The following is a 15,238-nucleotide window of genomic DNA, read 5'->3' on the forward strand; positions in this document are numbered from 1 at the left end:
TGGCAGTTCAAATCCACCAGCCACTCCTCGGAAGGAAGATGGGGCAATCTACTTCCGTAGTGGTACTGCCTCAGAAACCCAAGGAGGGGTGGTTATGAGTCAGGTCCGACTCAACAGCACATAGCAACAACAACAACAACAACACAGTATTAAATAGAGTTCTCTGATAGTATAGTGGATAAGGCATTTGGCTGCTAATCAGAGGTCAGTGGTTCAAACCTACCAGCCGTTCTGTGGAAGGAAGTTGGAGCAATCTACTTCCATAAAGATTTACAGCCTCAGAAACCCAGTTGGGGTTGCTATGAGTCAGAACTGACTCAATGGCAGTAAGTTTGGTTTTTCTGAGTTACTGCTAAAGGATACTATAAAAACTAACTAAAACTCACTGTCATCGAGTTGGATCTGACTCATAGCAACCCCTCCTTGGGTTTCTGGTGCAGTATCACTATGGAAGTAGATTGCCCAACCTTCCTTCCGAGAAGTGGCTGGTGGGTTTAAACCGCCAGCCTTCTGGTGAGCAGTCTCAGGCATTTGCCTGAGGCACTATGCCACCAATATAGCATATATACAAATACTGAATTTTATTTAAAGGATACTGTATAAATTTCTTATCCCATTTATCCTATAGTTCCTAACCTTATAACTAGTCTGACTTAGGATCATCATCTGTAGTTTTTGTTTGATCTATTTTGCTTTTTCTTCTTTCTTCTGTTCTAGTAAATGAGTCTAAATTTTTGTTTCTGTTGTTTACTAAGGAATTTTGTGTTTGTAGTAAAGTCTTCCTTAGGAGTTTTAGAGATGTGGTGTAGTGCCTAAGGCATCTGACTGCTAACCAGAAGGCTGGCGGTTCAAACCTACCAGCCACTCCTTGGAAGGAAGATTGGGCAATCTACTTCCATAGAGGTACCACTTCAGAAACAAAAGGAGGGGTTGCTATGAGTCAGATGGCAGTGAATGACTGTTCTCTTTAGGTGTCCCTGGGTGGCACAAATGGACAAGTGCTCGACTACTGATCAAAGGTTGGCAGTTTGAACTCACCCAGAGATGTCTTGGAAGACAGACCTGGCAACTTCCTTCTGAAATTTTACAGCCTTGAAAACTCTGTGGAGCAGTTAGTTCTACTCTGCACACACGAGGTCGCCATGAGTCAGAATTGAATTGATGGCAATCAACAACAGCAGCAGCAGCAGCAACAATCATATGAACTTTACCCACATGGTCCTTTTTCTGGGGCCTTGTTTCTGTGACATTCAAGTAGGCTTGAAATTGTTAATTTAAAAAATCCTAGCAAGGTTCTGAATGGAGAATTTTTATGTCTGTCTACTTCAGCTAGGATGTGAAGAATAAGTCTGTTGACGATTGGATGTGTGGGTTTATGGGTGTGATAGAGAGTGACGGTGTGAGCTTGCATTGTATATGTGTGTGTATTATTACAAGTGCAACATAGGGAGCAAGCACAGAGTAAATTTCCTCAGAGTTGTGAGGAGAAACTTTCATTTAACCTTCAGGCTGGAAGCTACTCTATTTAAAAACCAGAGAGATTTATAAAACCCTCCCACTGCCATACTGTAAGACATTCTATAGAAGGTAAGCATATTCTGTGGAGAGGACACTGGGGAAAGTGAACCATCTTAAATTTCAGCATTTGCAAGTTCTGAAGCAACTAACAGACACAGGAATATTTAAAGAAAAATCACTGATTAAAGTCTGCACGTTAAATTCTGAATAACCAAAGGCAGAAAGAGAATTTTTGATATGGTCTTAATACAAGAAAATGACCAGACAAAGTGAAATAATATGGACTAAATGAGTCTCCGAAAAGGAGTAGCAAATAACAAAGAAAAATAGCAATGACAAAATAATATCAAAACACTTTTTACCTACTCCTGGCTAAGGGTTTTAATACAAATCCTAGTGAAAACGCATACTGTGTTTATAATTGTCTATTTTTTATATGTATACATTATATATATACACGTATACATAACATACATATACTTAGGAGCTCTGGCAAAATGGATAAGGCATTCAGTTACTAAACAAAAAGTTAGTACTTTGACCACACCAGCCATTCCACAGGAGAAAGATGAGGAAGTCTGCTTCAGTAAAGATTTATAGCCTTGGAAACCCTATGGGGAAGTTCTACTCTGTCCTATAGGGTCACTATGAGTCACACTCAATGGCGATGGGTTTGGTTATATGTATTTACACACATATGTATGTATGGGTATATATTTATGTGTGTATGTATATATACTTTATACCTATAATTCTGTTTAACTGTTTAATACATTTCTTATTTATGTATTTTAACTATTTCTTCATTGTCCACCCCTAGAATTATAAACTCCATGAAGGTAGTGGGTTTTTCTCTCTTTTGTTTACTGCTATATTCCTAAAACTTGAAATAGTACCTGACATGTAAAAGGCACTCATTACATGTTTGTTTGTTTTGTTTTTAATTTGGGTTAAAGTTTACAGAGCTAATTCACTCTCCACAGAGCAGCTCACATACACTTTGTCTCATGACATTCACTGCAATTTACCACAATGTGACAACTCCCCTCCCACTTCCTCCCCATAGTTACCTCTTCCCTGTGTCCTTCCCTCCCATGCACTCCTGGCCCCTAAGCTGTCTCCCTGTGCATACACAGCCCTTTTATTCTCTCATCATTACATGTTTTTTGAATGAATACCATAGCATAGGTTCAGTTTTATTTCAACTAATTCTTTCCACTGCCTTTATAAAGTCCCAAGAACAAAGGACTGTTTCAGGTATTATTAACACATGATAACACAACCAAATGACCTTTATTATAATTATAATTTTGAAGATCAGAATGGGAAGACTAAATAAACGGTGTCCTCTAGAGAGAAGAGTGTAAAAAATAGACTGCTTTCTATTTGGATATGTTAGCAGGTAAGATCAATTAGAATATAAAATGAACATATCCTTATGGGTAAACTGAAAGGACTGTGCTTAAGTATGAAATAAAATAATTTATTTCACTTCCTCATGGTTACGGACAATAGACAGAAATTCATGTTCAAATACTTTTACCAGTAATGGTAGGGAACATAATATATGCAATATAAGCATCTTATTAAGTTTACTTTGAAATGCATTTTTTTCAACATGCTCCGTATTAAGGAATTCAATTTTTAAAACTGAGAAATAATTCACATACCATAAAATTAACCACTTCAAAGTGTACAATTCAGTGATTTTTAGTATATTCACACAACTGGGCAATACTTGCCACTATATAATTTCAGAACATTTCCATCACTCCAAAAATAAATCCTGTACCCATTAGCCATCACCACTTATCTGTCCTCACCCACTCACCCCCAACTCTGTCAGCCCTGGGCTACCATTAATGTACTTCTGTCTCTATAGATTGGATTTACCTATTTTGGACATTCATATATGAATAAATTCATACTGTATGTGGTCTTTTGTGTCTGGCTTCTTTCACTCAGCAAAATATATTCAAGGTTCATCCATGTTGTAGCATGTATCAATATTTCATTCAATTTTTATGGCTAAATAATATTCCAGTGTAGGTACATACTATATTTTGTTTACCTATTTATCAGTTGATGGACATTTAGGTTGTTTCAACTTTAGAGCAGTTATAAATAATACTGCTATGACATTCATTTACCAGTACATATATTTGTACATATATTTTCATTTCTGTTTGATGTATACTAAAGGGTAGAACTGTGGGGCTTTAAGGTAATCTATGCTTAACTTTTTGAGGAACAGCCATCTGTGTTCTGAAGGGGTTGTACCATTTTACAATCCCACCAGCAATGTATGAGGGTTCTGACTTCTCTACATCCTCCTCCTCCACACTTGCTATTATCTGTCTGTCTGATTATAGCCATCTTAGTAGGTGTAAAGTTGTATCTCATTGTGGTTTTGATTTCACTTTCCCAATGGCTAATGATGTTGAGTTTCTTTCTTGTGTTTACTGGATATTTGTATATCTTTTTGGATAAATATCTATTTAAATTCTTTGCTCATTTTTAATTGGGTTTTTGTTGTTTTATTGTTGAGCTACAAGTATCTGAAATATATTTTAAATGGTTAAATTACACTGAGCATAGACCTGCTGGCTGGGCTGAACTAATGAAACATCATGAATCACTGAATACTGTTAATGAAATGTACCTACTAACTTTCTATAGCTTAAACTGCTGTTTAACATCTCCTCCCTACTGAAGCTATTACTTTACCCTAAAATTCTTAAAGATAGCATCATCTTTCTCATCATGTGGGGTATTAAACCTGCCCATCTCTGGTTTCTGCTTTCTAAGCAGCTTCACTAAATCTCATTACTGTTAGGGTTTCAATCACTATACTATGAGTCACACTGATTTCCTTCTATTCCTATGGCCAGGGTACATGTGGCCTGTCAATGCCTCTCACCTAGACTGCCATTTTGCTCCCAGTATCTTCTCCCTTCAGTCCATCCTATATGCTGATCTAAGATTATTTTTCTAAAGTACTGCTCTGAAACCATCCCTCTCTGGCTAAAAAGCTTCTATAGTGTGGTCCCAGCCTAGTTTCTCTCTCTCCCTCTCTCATGCTCTCTAAACTATAGAAAAATTCATTTTAGGGTTTCTCACATCCTACTAGAATCATTAATTTGCTTGTTTGTTTCTCCCATAAATTATAAATTTTTTTAAAAATTATTAATATGAAAAGAGTAATTCCTACAAGTGAAAATGTTCAAAGAAATTAAAAGGCAGTTGTCCATAGAAAAATGAAAGTTGATCTTAGAAAGATTTTCAGTGTGGTTCTTATTAGTAGAAATCTTTAGGGACAAAGGATAGGTGCAGAAAACTATCAAATATATAATTACTTATTGCATCTGAATGGTAAGAAATGATATATATTTGTATTCTGTATTAAAAGTATATAAGTTAAAAATTTAGACCTGTTAGTTCTCAAGCTATTATATTATTAGGTAGTTCCACATCACCACATGGCAGAACAGCTTTTTATATTGTGATGAATATTTTATCAAGATAAGATTTCATCAAAGTGAATGTGAAGAAAATGTTCTTTAATAGAAAGCAATTCTGTGGGCAGATCCTTAAAAAAAAGACAAAAACCACAGGGCCAGATTCATTTCTGTAGTCTCAGGATTTTATCACTTTCAGCACCCAGTATTGAGGGTGGAGTATCAAAGTGAAGTGTTCCTATAATTTTATTTTCAAAATATTCTAATAATCAAAATCAACATGAAATTAATTAGCAGGTTCTTTTAGGGAATGAACTCAACTATCCCAGAGTTTTATCATGCAAGATCATATAAACTCAGATACAAGGAGCTGTATACCAGTAATTAAAATGTTTGAACGAACATTTTTACATTTTTGCCTCCACAATCCTGTGAGCATTACTTAGATTCCAAACAAGCAAACAAACCAAAAACCAATAAAACAACAACTGGTGGGCAAAGAAAACCTTTCTAATACTCAGGACAAATATAATTGCTGGAATTGAAAGAGAAGAAATGTAGGCTTAAAAAAAAAAAAAGATATTTTCCATTGTATAGATTTTTCTCTTGGGCATAATTATAAAGTGACATTCAAGAGCAACCAGTGAAGTCCCAATTTTTTTTTCCTCACAAAATTCAAAGACATCAGCAAAACCACCTATGTCAGTAATAAAAATAAAAAGTCTTTGACTTTTTAAATGTTATCATACTGTCACAGTGGAATAAAATTAGCTTGAAAAATGATCTAAAGGCACATGACGCAGTTCATTATGTATAACAGCAACAGCAGTGGTTTCCCAGTGTTCATAAAGGCTGCTCCATTAAATTTTCCTCCAGTCAATAATTAGGAGTCCACAAATAAACCTCGGCAATTAAATCAATACTGCCAGGCAATTATATTACAGAGTCCAGGCTCAGTGGCACAAAAAGGCACTATATCAAACTGCAGTATTAAGCGGTCTGATGTCATTTTCAACAGATTTTTTTTTACTTGAACTGGCAAGCATATGCATACATCTACATCGTGTAGAATGGGTTGTGTCCCTCTACTGCGTTAGCAATATGATAGTTCCAATGTCAGTGAAGAGTTAGCAGAATTTTGTAAAGATTTACACATGTAGATTTATTATTTTATGTGATGATTGATGATAAAATTACCAATCAAATAAACACAAGGTCAGAATTACAAGTTGAACAAGAAAACATTCCTTAAAAAGTTTATTTTTATCATTTTGAGCTGACAAACCCCAAACTTAATCATTACTGAGCTCTTATCATGTGCTAGCCACTGGCTGGGTGCAGGGCACACACATGATTAACAAAATGCCCCTTCTTCAAAAGCCATTTGTCACTGGAAAAGGATTCATTGTACACCTGCACATGTGCACTTAAACAACTTTAAGCAGAAGACTGCTAATCACCTTCTATTAGTATTGAAGTGATTCTGGAGGAATGTTTCAAAAATATATAAAACTCACTTAAAATATGAGTAGCTTATAATATGATTAGCTTAAATATTACATATTCTTCTCTTTGTAATATAACTGTCAAATAATTACATTTATATATCAGCTTCCATTTTTAATCTGGACACAGAAACATTTACAGTGATTTTTCAAAAGTCACAGGCCAATAAAATTTTTCTTTGTTATTTTGACAAATGTGTTTAGCTCTTATTTATTCCAGTTCATTTTAAAAGAAACAATTAGGATGAGCAAAAAAGAATGAGAATGAAAAAGTTTTAGAATATATTACATGCTGTCAGTGATGTCAAAACAAAAGCTTGCTATGGCTAGAAAAGCAGGGCTCTCACCTGCCAATAAACTGCCCTTGATCACTTACAATAGGGGCACATCCCAGCAGACTATGTGTGTATTAAAAAAAATACTTGAAAGAGAAGAAAAAGTATCACACAGGTCACAGCAGCAGTCTCAATAGACCCCTCAGGGATTTCAACTCGTCTTGGCCTTGTCATCCTCTATGCAGCTTTCCACTCGGCCCAGAAAATGTCGATAGGAAAATGTTTGAGGGGCCTCTGGTGGAAATTTTTTCATTCTTTCTGCATTGACAGGATGCCAAATCAATATTTACTTCCCACTAACAAGCTGCTCGAGGTCTCAGTAGAAAATATTGTAGAGAATGCGGGAAGACACAGTAATAAACAGCTGTCTGGCTGTGAGGAAAACATGAATTGACTGGAAACAGGTCCATAGTAAAAGGTCACTGAAACCCATGAACTCCTCAGGTGTCCATATCAACTACTAACTTTAAAGACACATAATAAAGAATCTCTTTTCCTAAGAGGTCTGAGAGAATGGATCCTTTTTCCATCTACCAAGCATAGAAGACTCGATAATTTAATTAATGCATTTGCTAAGACACATGTTGGGTCTTTCCCAAGGCGATTGTTTCATTTGTTAAGTCTAAAAGTACAAATAGAGGGTTAACTTTCCTGTCTACCTCTTGGAATACTTCTTTACCTAACAGAAGTAAGTAATGTTGTAAGTGTTTATAGAAAGTTGGGCACTGAGTAAAACTATAAGGCTTGGAGTTTTTATCTGGAAGTTATACTGCATGAAGTAGAAAAATGAAGTACCTGGCCTTCAAGAAGTTTCTGAATGTACAATAGCCACTCCTTGTCATTTTCAGCATCTATCTTTGCTTTTTCAGTTTCCTAAAGAAAAAAAAAATGGTATTAACTGCATTTTTATAACTTGACCATATTATTAGATACTGAGTTAAATCTAGAGGGATATTGGTATAACTAGATTCAATAAACAGCAGCCTATACCCTCAAAAGGAGCTCTGGTGGCGTAGTGCCTAAGGCACTTGACTGCTAACCAGAAGGTTGGCGGTTCAAACCCACCAGCCACTCCTCAGAAGGAAGATAGGGCAATCAACTTCCATAGTGATACTACCTTGGAAACCCAATGAGGGGTCGCTCGCTATTAGTCAGGTCTGACTCGACAGCATATAACAACAACAACAATAACAACATACTCTCAAAATAGGAATATTTAAATGCAGGCTTTGAAATATTTAATTTGTAAATATTTATATACATATAGAAGATAAAGCTGTATTTCTATAATTTACAATGTACTTCAAGAATATTTTATTTCTGCCTTCATAGTAGAGTTAAAGGTAGGGATGGAGGTATGGGAGTAAAGGCAATTAAAATGAAAACTGGGATGGAGATTTATAAAATAATCATTTGCAAATGGCCCTCATAAGATAACATAAAGCCTTATATTTGAAATCTGAGTTACCAACAGATAATGGAGGAGTAATTGTTACAGTTACAAACAGTAATAGAACACGACATGACTCTGGTGCATAGAAATGCTTATTTTAAAAAAAAATCAGTAGTTTACGTATAGGCTGAGGAATATTCCAACTTAAAGTACTATTAAGTTACTAAACATCTTCTGACTCATCAATTATCAAGGTAAAAATATTTCTGAAATTACACTGTATTCACACATAAAGTTGATCATTCCCTTAAGATCATGACCCAATATATATTTTTTTAATATACAGATCTTTAAGTGAATGATCAACTATATATGTGAATACATTATAATTTCAGAAATATTTTTATCTTGATAATTGATGAGTCAAATGATGTGTGCATATTTATATATATACACACACGTGAGCTCTGGTGGCATAGTGCCTAAGGCATTTGACTGCTAAGCAGAAGGCTGGTGGTTCAAACCCACCAGCCACTCCTCAGAAGGAAGGTTGGGCAATCTACTTCCATAGAGATACTGCCTCGGAAACCCAAGGAGGGGTCGCTATGACTTGGAAGCGACTCGACGGCAGTGAGCTTGTCATTTTCGAGCTGACAAACTGGGTGCTGGCCATACACATGATGAAAAAATGCCCTTTCTCCAAAAGCCATTGAAGTATGGTATACAAATACTTTTTAAAAAAGAAAGGGTTTGGTAAACCAATGTTCGTAGAAAGCTACTGCATTTCATTCATCATGCTAAGCATGTCACATGGGTATCTCAGCTTCTAAGGCAAACTTACTAGTTCAATGTTGTTTAAAAAAACCTAAGTCAGGTGGTCTGGGCTCTGCTTGGGCAAGCCACTCAACTCCTTAGACTGCTCAAAGATGTATATGGACCAGTCTCAAGAAGCTCTTGTCTTAAACCTACTAAACATGTCAAAGTGCTCTGATCCTTCTGAGAGCAGTGTGTTTCCACTTGAGCCCTTTTTCTCCAGCAGGGCTGCCACCATTTAAAGGTGTGTGGTGTGTATACTGCAGTGACTCTAGCTCCAGACTGCATCTGCCCAGAGGCAGGGGTGCATTTCTTCACAGAAATGTGCCATTTTCTCTCAGAGACTACAAAAAACCCAACTGCCGTTTTATGCAACCCCACGCGTGTTAAGAGTAGAACTGAGCTCAACAGGGTTTTTCAATGACTGCTTTTTCCTAAGCAGACTGCTAGACTTTCTTCTGAGATGCCTCTGGTTAGGAGGTGAGAGTGTTAGCTATTTGCACCACCCAGGGACTCCTGGGGACTATAAAGAGAGATCCTTTTCTAATCCACATACTCCATGGGGACTCATTTTTCTAATTTCCCATTCAGAGGGGGTGCTTTTTCTCTCATTTGTCAGCTCAGAGAGGCTATTTATTTATTTATTTTAAATAACATTTTACTGTGTTTTAGGTGACAGTTTACCCAAGAAATTAGGGTCCCCTTAACATTTTTTTTTTTTTTAATTTTGGTACTTATTGTGATTTGGGTGAAAGTTTACAGAGCTAATTCATTTTCCACACAATAGTTCATACACATTTTGTTTCATGACACTGAGTGCAATCCTCACAATATAACAGCTCTCTTCTCACTTCTTCCCTATAATTACCTCTCTCCATGTCTTTCTTGTTAACAATTTTTATACGAATTATTTGTGCCATTAGTTACACTTTTTACAACGTGTCAGCATTTTTATTATTTCCATTCTGTTTGTTCTGTTTCCATTGATCTAGCTTGAATTCCCCTCCTTGACTTCTCATCTTTGCTTTTGGGTTACTGCTGACCTTTTGGTCTCATACAGTTGATTGTTTAAGGAGAACACATTACTCACAGGTGATACTGTTTATTTTATATGCCAATCTATTATTTGGTTGAAAAGTAACCTTCAGAAATAACTTCCATTCTCAGTTCAAAGGGTATGTTAGAGCGATAGCCTCAAGGGTTCCTCTAGTCTCTGTCTGTCTAGTAGGTCTGATCTTTTTCAGGAATTTCAGTTTTGTTCTACATTTTTTCCCTTTCTGAGAGGGCATGTTTTTAGAAATTGTACAAAGGAAGTGGCCCTGTGTGTCTGGAATATGTAATATGTGTTTGTGTGCATAAGTATGTACATAGGCACACACACACACAAGGGGTTTGGCTTAAATCTACTTGTTTTAAAAGGACGAGCTGGGTGCTGCAAATGATTAAGTGCTTGATTACTAGCTGAAAGGCTAGCAGTCTGAACCCTACCAGAGTGCCCTGGAAGACAGGCCAGGCAATCTGCTTCCCAAATGTCACAGCCTTGAAAACTATGGAGTTTTACTCCGCCATTAGGGGACAGCCATTAGTCAGAATCAACTTGAGGACAACTAACAACAACAATTGCTTTAAAACTTTTAGGCTAAAGTGAAGGCTTCCAATCTTATATTTTTGTTAGGTTTCACATTATAAATTAATAAATTTTAATAGTCTGTACCTTTCCGGGAGTTACTACTATCTCTTGTGTGTCATATATTTAACATAATTTTATATATTAGTTATTAATATTTTAATATATATTTAATGTATACATTTAATACTCTTGTACTTCAAAAATCCAGAATTCAGTAGAAAGTCACAGACATTGTGGTGCAGGTTCTGAAAAACAGGAAACTGGTAATTCTCTGCTATGAGATGCAAATAATCTCTGCAGGATTCCTTTGACTTCTATTCGAAGAATTCTTGGCAATTTAAAACCTGCACAAATTATGGATCTGCTCTACTCCAGAACTTCCCTGGAAAGCTGAGGGGGCTGAAGGATAATTCTATCATTTAATTTATTCATCTGGCAAATATTTATTGAAAATAAATCTCTCTTTATCCTTTATTCTTGAATTTCTTTTATCTTTCCAAACAACAAAAAAGAAACTATTATCTGCGTTATGAAGTTCAGAGGTTTTATGTGTAAAACTAGATTGAGGAACCTCTTTAGGTTCCTCAAAAAACTGCACAAGCTGAGAATCTGATGTTCAGGAAACAATAACTATGTCAAAATGCATGCCCCTCCAGCAGCAGGTGCTGAAATGCCACTGAAGACATACCAATATGCACATAAATTCACTCAGACAGGATCATGTATTTTACCCAATTTAGAGTAATAGCTTTTTCTTTAACTCGATTGACACTAATTTTGAATTTAGCCAAGAAAGCCAATAGATTTACTACTTTATAAAATCTGGCAAAGAAGAAAAAAATCCTCAAATCAATGGTAACTCAGCTTAACTAAATCCATTCAAACTAGCTTAATGAATAATACTGACTTACAAGATATATAATATGATTAACTAAATTAAACAAAATGGAGGAGACAAGAAAGGACAAGTGACTTGAATTACAAACAAGCAGGTCTAAAAGTTAGACCAAAAACCAAACTGACTGCCATCAAGTTGATTCTGATGCATAGAGTTTCCAAGGCTATAAATCTTTATGGAAGCTGATGACCTCATCTTTCTCCAGTGGAGCAGCCAGTGGGTTTGAACTGCTAATCTTCTGGTTAGCAGCCAAATGCTTTATCACCAGAGCACCACCAGAGATCCTTAAAGGTTGTAAATTTGGACTTATTACTACTCTCTTATAAAGGTAAAATTCTCTAAGGCTTTTTGAAAGGGTTAATACTCTTCACTGGCTCATTAATAGTCTTACCTTCATTAATTTTATGTTAAAGATGAAATTCTAAGAATTATAAGAATGTATGCCTTAAAAAATCCCTTTATTAATAAATATTTAGATGATCTTACCACTTCATCTTCTGTCTCCAGTATTTCCTCCAGGTCTGATCGTGAAATGTTCAGGATAGAAGCTGCCAAGGTCTGGGCTTTGTGGGTTGAGGTTTTAGAAGCAACCCTGTTCTTCTGTATTCTTTTAAGCTCTCTGATTTGTCGCCTTATCATCTGGACATCATTTTGTAACTCTTTGACCAAAGCCTGCAACATAATGCAAGGAGCGTGGGCTCATATGGAAGTCATAAAGACAAAGAAGTCATAGCATGAAAATGTGAAGATACTAGCAAATCACTTTTTTATCAAAATTTATTTATTTAAGAACGTAATGGATTGTCCTGTATTTTTGTCAGTATGGAATGGATGCTCTCTTAAATGACCTTCATTTAGACAACTTGCTAGATTAACCAGAGCTCTTCATTGCCTCTTCCAGATATAACAGCTGTTATCTTAGGCACAATGAATGCTTGGTGCAGGCAGGCTACTTTTCATTCATGCCGTAATAAACTACCATCACCAGCTCAGTTGATGCAAAGAGTCAGTTCTATTTATTCCTAAACATTTATATATTAGTTGTAACAGTTACATGATTTAGTTAATCATTTCATAAACAGATAACATGAGTGCAAGAAGAATCATTTCTATTTTTATTAAAACTGAGTTTAAACTGCTTTGGAAGAACTTGATAGAGACAAGTTGGATAAAAATGCAATTAAATTATGTAAAGATAACTATAAAAGATTGGAAAAAGTTTTAAATATTCAAGGATTGCTTCACAAGTGTCTTTAAGTTTTCACTTTTGAGAAATCAATAAATGCTAGCCCATACTGGTCTGTGTGTGAATAAGAAAGATGTTCCTTGCCCTGGGTGGACAAAGTTCTGTGGCTGGGTGCACGGCTTTATGAGCTGAGAGCAGTCCAGATAGATGTTTGGGCTGTTTTCAATATTTTGCTAGTTCACAAGCAATACTGCAATAAATAATCGATTATGGTGCTCATATGTCACTTTTGCATCTCTTAAGAAATATTCTTAGAAGTGGAATTGTTGGATCAAAGGGTGTCTATAACTGTAATTTTGATAGATATTGATTAATTCTACTCCCTTCTCTGAGACAGGACCAACTTATAGTTTCACAAAGAATTATCTGTTTCTCTACACCCTTCAACAAACACTAATGTATTATGTCAGTATAGTTGGTTTTTTTTCAGTATATTTTAAAGTTTTATTTTCCCCTTTTTGTAAATGAAGTTGAGCATCAACTTTAAGAGATACTTGTGTTTGTCAGTTTTTCTTAATGATTTATAGTAGTTCTTGATATATTAGGGAGATGATATTTATGGCATATGTCAAATTTTTTCATAATGTTTCTTTTGACAGAGCTTAATACAGAGGTTTATGCCAAGCCAAAAACAATTTTGTGTATGTGTACTCAAATTCATCAATCTTTTCTATTCCAATTTTTGAGTTTAGTGTGATACTTAAAAAAAAATTCTCTACATGTAAAGTCATTTTCAAATCATGATTTACTCTAATACTTTTAAGATTTTATTTCTCACTTTTAAATTTTGATCCATTTGTAATCATTTAGAGAATTATTATATAAGATCATAGTTGTTCCAAGACCACTTACTAAATTGTCTGTATTTTTCCCACTGATCTTATGTATGTTTAGGTCAATTTCTGGACTTTCTTTTCTGTTCCTTATTGCTCTCTTTTTATAAGAGAAGCTTTATAATATATTTTAACTAGTGAAGCTTTATAATGCATTTTAACATCTGGCAGGCCCTAATTCATCATTACTCTTCTTTTTCATGTTTCTCTGAGTAACTGTTGCTTTAGTTTCCATATGTACTTCACACAGAAACAGATACCTAGGAAACCTTCATAACATACATACCCTAAAAATCTTGATTTCCATTTTATTTAATTTATATTTTTTATTTGCATTCTTTTTTTTTTTTCTTTTTAGTTTATTTCTTTAGACTTTCTTCTGGGAAATTCTGTTTCTGAGATAATTTCTTTTCTTTTATTTCAATTTCATCTTGTTCTGTTATGTCACCATCTCTTCCTTAAATCTTTACATTTCTAACTTGTGTGTTTGCTTCTTTGAAGGAATTGTTTTACTAATTTATTTAATATTTTAATATCCATATTAATTCATAGTAATATATTTTCATCTGCTCTATGGCAGCTGATCTCTAGTGAAATGTCTTTTCCTACCATTTACTTTTTCTGTTGCTTTCCTCCTTTCTTATTCTATTTATATAAATATTATGCTGGTTCCTTTTTCATAACTCATCTTTGAAGGAGAGTTTTTCCTTCTTATTTGATGAAACTATCTCTTAGTCCTAGGATTATCTGAAATTTCCCATGATATAAAATCCTTTTCCTATGATGCTAGATTTCATTTACTATTATGTAGTTGAATATTTACATTTATGTCCATGATAACATATAGTCTATAATTTTTTTTATCTTGTAATGCCTTTGTCAGGTTTTGGCTTCCGGGTTATGCTGGCCTCATTCAATGAGTTAGGAAGTGTTTTTAACTCCTCTTATTTTTAGGAAAATTTTGTGTAAGCTTAGTGTTAAATTTTTTCCTCAAATGTTTGATAGAATTCTGGTGAAACCATCTGGGCTTGGAGAGTGTATATCTATTTGTATCTGAAGGGTTTAGATGAAAAAAATGCTATTTAATAATATAGTGTAATTCAGATTTTCCATGTTGTCTTTAGTCAATATTTTGTAATGATAAGTGATAATTCTTAATGATCCTGGACACTCATTTCTTTTTTCTTCTTGGTAGTTTAGCAGGGAGCTGATTCAACTACACTGAGACAATCTGAGGAAAAGAGCAAAGTGATGTCAGTGTCCCTGGTAGGTAATGCTCAATCTTGGGTCCTGATATGCACAGTGGGAGGACAGGGCTCTTTCTCTGTCGGAGAGCTCTCTGTCATGGCTGGCTGGCACAGAAAGGCTCCTCTCTGCTGAAAACTTGGCCATGGTGCATACCAAATAGTCACACCCAACCTCTGCTGTAAAATCAAGGGAGTTCTGGGGATGGTCTGCATTATCCTATTTCTCTGCCAGTCAGCTGCCTCCAATAAGCACTGTATGGCACTATTGGTGTCTGAATAAGATGCTCCTATATGACAGGTAGGAGCTCTGGTAGCATAGTGCCTAAGGCACTTCACTACTAACCAGAAGGCTGGCGGTTCAC

At 35.3% G+C, this 15,238-nt stretch overlaps 1 protein-coding gene across 1 annotated transcript in view; it reads right to left on the bottom strand.

The window, feature by feature from the left end:
• The window catches only part of LOC103208537 (centlein-like), a gene marked incomplete at its 5' end in the record, with an annotated part of 460,544 nt that overhangs the window by 25,053 nt on the left and 420,253 nt on the right, over positions 1–15,238 (bottom strand). Inside the window, 2 exons of the mRNA XM_007954241.2 lie at positions 7,612–7,689; positions 12,037–12,222. Of these exons, the coding sequence (XP_007952432.2) occupies positions 7,612–7,689; positions 12,037–12,222 (264 nt within the window). The remainder of the gene's footprint in view (positions 1–7,611; positions 7,690–12,036; positions 12,223–15,238) is intronic.

The sequence above is a fragment of the Orycteropus afer genome, unplaced genomic scaffold, assembly GCF_000298275.1.
Source record: "Orycteropus afer afer isolate SDZICR_OR568_19922 unplaced genomic scaffold, OryAfe1.0 scaffold00450, whole genome shotgun sequence".
NCBI classification, from domain to species: domain Eukaryota; kingdom Metazoa; phylum Chordata; class Mammalia; order Tubulidentata; family Orycteropodidae; genus Orycteropus; species Orycteropus afer.